This window comes from Sarcophilus harrisii, chromosome 4, assembly GCF_902635505.1.
Source record: "Sarcophilus harrisii chromosome 4, mSarHar1.11, whole genome shotgun sequence".
NCBI lineage: Eukaryota > Metazoa > Chordata > Mammalia > Dasyuromorphia > Dasyuridae > Sarcophilus > Sarcophilus harrisii.
Window position 1 is genome coordinate 191,734,585 of NC_045429.1, and position 3,513 is coordinate 191,738,097.

Sequence of the window (3,513 nt, forward strand, 5' to 3'; positions counted from 1 at the left end):
ATAGCACCTAACTCATTGGATTGTTGTGAGAATTCTAATGGCATTGATCCTCTATTATATACTTTGTGTTGCATCTCTGTGTTTTTTCTCTCTCTTAATAAATCTTGGCAAATTTAGAATAAAAGATGACATTCAATTCCTTTGTTATTTTAGCCTACTTGGATTTACTCTAGCTGTTAATTGGATAGAAACAGTGTAGGATTATGTTGAGTTAGGCTAAAAAGGTTGATTTCTTTTCGAGTAAATGACTTGATGGATAAACAAAAATGTTTATCTTTCAGGATTCATTTTTATAGAAAGTATCAAATGTAAAAGTTCTTTGAGTTTCTTGGAAACAAACTGCTTGTCTATATCAATGTGAAACTTTTCTAAAATTTGATAATATCAGTGATTCCTAGGGTTCACACAAGCCTATTTATTTCAATTGGCTCAGAATTACTTTCAGGTTTAAAACAATACCCATTTTTTTCAAGATTTTCTTGGTAGATACATGGATGGACATTTGAGAAATAATTTATACATAAAGTGAGAATAGGAATAATTTTAGAAATGCTACATGAATTGTTTTATACTTAGTGGACTGTGACTTTCCATAACTCCTATTTCTACAATCTTTATCTAGTATACTAAATAGTACCTTGAAATCCTGACCTTGAAGAATTGAGTTGTTTTTCAAGGTTGAATTATTATTAAATCAGTACTTTATGTTTTCCCCAGACAGATTGGAAAATGACAGCTACATGAGGGAAGAATGTTTTGATATTTATGTCTTGGTTCTCAATGGCTTGTCCCATATTCCACAGTGAAGTACTTTATCAAAATCCCATAAGATTTAAGAATTGGTATACAAAAGAAAGGACTTTTAAAGTATCCTATTGGAACTATATAAAGATCATTTGAAAGAATTGGTAATATTGTCATGTATGTATGTGAGAATTGGATTCAAGCAGGAAAATTGTCCTCAAATATTTGAAAGACTTTCTTATAAAAGAGTGGATTTCTTCTATCAATAGGACATTGTCAAGAAGAGGCTAGATAACCACCTGTCTGGTATAAAGTAGAAGTAATTCCTTGATCTAGCAGGAATCAGACCAAGTTATCTGTAAGGTTCTTTCCAACTCAGAATAGATTCATAGATTTTTGTGTGATGTTATTATTATCTGAGTGTGCTATGTTTGATTTTATCTATCATAATTAGGTAAGAAAAATAAATAGAAATGTTAGGACCCAATGTTCATTTTTTTAAATCATTAGATGGAAGACTGCAGTATCAAGATTTTCAAAATACTTTAATGAATCATTTAAAATGTTGGGTTTGCAATTAGACAAATACACAAATACACATTTGATGTATTTATTTGTGTACAAAATATGTTGTAATGTATTGATGTGTGTGCAGCAAAATATACCATCACATACAACAAAAATACAACATTTTGCTTTCCTTCCCCTGCTTTCCAACATGGCAACACTGTTTTGGCAGTTCAGCAGCTAGAAATAAAGTGCTATAATTAAGCAGTTTTGGAATGTCTTCACTTCACAAATGTGATGTACAATTTTGGTATGCAACCACATTTTTTTTCACAGAATTGTAAGCTCAAAACCCTGAACACTTTCAGAGGATACAAATATTTGTATATATATCTACATGAATATATACACTGTATATATAAAGTGCTAACCTGAAGCATGTTTTCTTGGTGAGCTTTTGTGTTGGTGTCGGGTTGAATTTTTTTTAAAGAGACTTTCACACTAATGGGTCTAGAAGTTCATCAACAGGCACTGTGTAGTTCGCCAATATTGTCAACTTGTGTAGTGCTGGGAGGGAGGAGAGAGGACCCTTTCACACATCACTGGGGGATCTAGAGCGGAAGTGCACTTTGGACTGGAAACAACCACAGAACAGGAGCCACATGGACCTCTGAATCTCCTGGTTCCTGTAGGCATAGATGATGGGGTTAATCATGGAGTTGTAGGTGGCAGGGAGCAAGGTGGCATAAGTGTACACTGACGGGTACTCGTGATTGCCAACCACACAGTAGATGGCGAAAGGGAGCCAGCTGGCTCCAAAAGTCCCGAGGACTATGGCCAGAGTGCTGACCCCCTTTCTGGTGGCTACGTAGTGAGGTGGGGCCAGGAAGTGCTGCTGCAGAGCAATTTGGTGAGCGTGGCGGCAAACCACCTTGCAGATGCGAGCATAAAGGTGCAGCATGATGGCGAAGACCACGAAGAAGGATGTGGAGAGAAGCGCCACGTGGCTGCGAGTGAGCGGCCGGACCACACTGCAAGACGCACGGTCAGCCAGGCAGTTCCATCCAAGCACTGGCAGAAGCCCCAGGCATAGGGACACCCCCCAGGTCACCGCCAGCATGAGATGGACGCACAGTAGGGTCCTCTCTGAGTAGTAAGTGAGAGCGTTATAGAGCGACAGATAGCGGTCCACGGTGATTGCCAATAGGCTGCTGACGGAGGCAGTGAAAGAGGACACAAGGAAGCCCACAGTGAGCAGGCTGACGGTTTCAGAAGGAATCACATACTGGAATACGAAGTTGAGAATGAGCCCGCATCCCGCCAGCAGGTCAGCGGTGGCCAGGCTTCCTACCAGCACGAACATGGGCGTGCGCAGCGCTGGAGTAGAGGAGATGATGGCTACCACCAGTGCGTTCTCGCCAGCGATCACTGTGCCGGACACACACAGCATCACATCCCACGGGTTGATGGCCGACAGGAGCAACCCAGGAGAACTCGCAGGTAACTGTGAAGAGAGCTCCAGGGACCCATTGGTCCCACTGCCTAGTGCGGCGCTCCCGGGGGGCAACCATCGAGTTGGGTCAGATGCTGCTGCTGTCGCTGCTCCTTCCACAGCAACCGCTGCTGCATCAACAGCCCCTGAATCGTTTAGGGAGGCGGCACTCACGTTCATACTGCCCTGGAGCTGCAGCCTGCACCGAAGGAGAAAGACAAGTGTCAGGTGTGCAGCTCAGGATGCCCCGGCAACTTCCACCAAGTGAAGTGGCTCCCCTAAGCCTAACTTAGAGCACCATTGAAATCCAGACAGAGAGAGAGAGACGAGACTTGGATACTGAGAAAATACGCACTCATGTAGTACATATTTTTATTTACTCGTGAAAACTGATAGTGTTCACGCTCACATGCATATCTATTAATCACGTGCGTGCAAGCGAATATAAAAGCAGTGCATACACGTGTGGATTTATGCACGCGGGAGGTGGCGGATTGTAAAACAAAAACAAAAGCAAAAACAAAAGCAAACCAGCAAACAATAATAGTTGGTTGGTGTCTCCCACTTAAGTTGAAAACAAAACACATGCTTAGCGGGAAATCCGATTGCTGTCCATGGTTCTGACAAGCAAAGTTTCTGATAGGGTGAAACTATAAAGCTCCGGCTGAGAAACCAAATGGAAAACCTGGTTTTCTTGCTCAGGCTTCTGGAGGAGCTGAATCAAAGGCGGTAATGGAAATTCGCGTTGTTACATGGCACTTTCATCTCCT

The 3,513-nt window shown here is 41.8% G+C and overlaps 1 protein-coding gene across 1 annotated transcript; it reads right to left on the reverse strand.

The window, feature by feature from the left end:
- Positions 1–1,230: 1,230 nt before the first annotated feature.
- On the reverse strand, positions 1,231–3,048 carry GPR6 (G protein-coupled receptor 6). The gene has a single exon (XM_031964421.1). The coding sequence runs from the start codon at positions 2,921–2,923 to the stop codon at positions 1,844–1,846; it is 1,080 nt and encodes a 359-aa protein (XP_031820281.1). The 5' UTR covers positions 2,924–3,048; the 3' UTR covers positions 1,231–1,843.
- Positions 3,049–3,513: the final 465 nt, after the last annotated feature.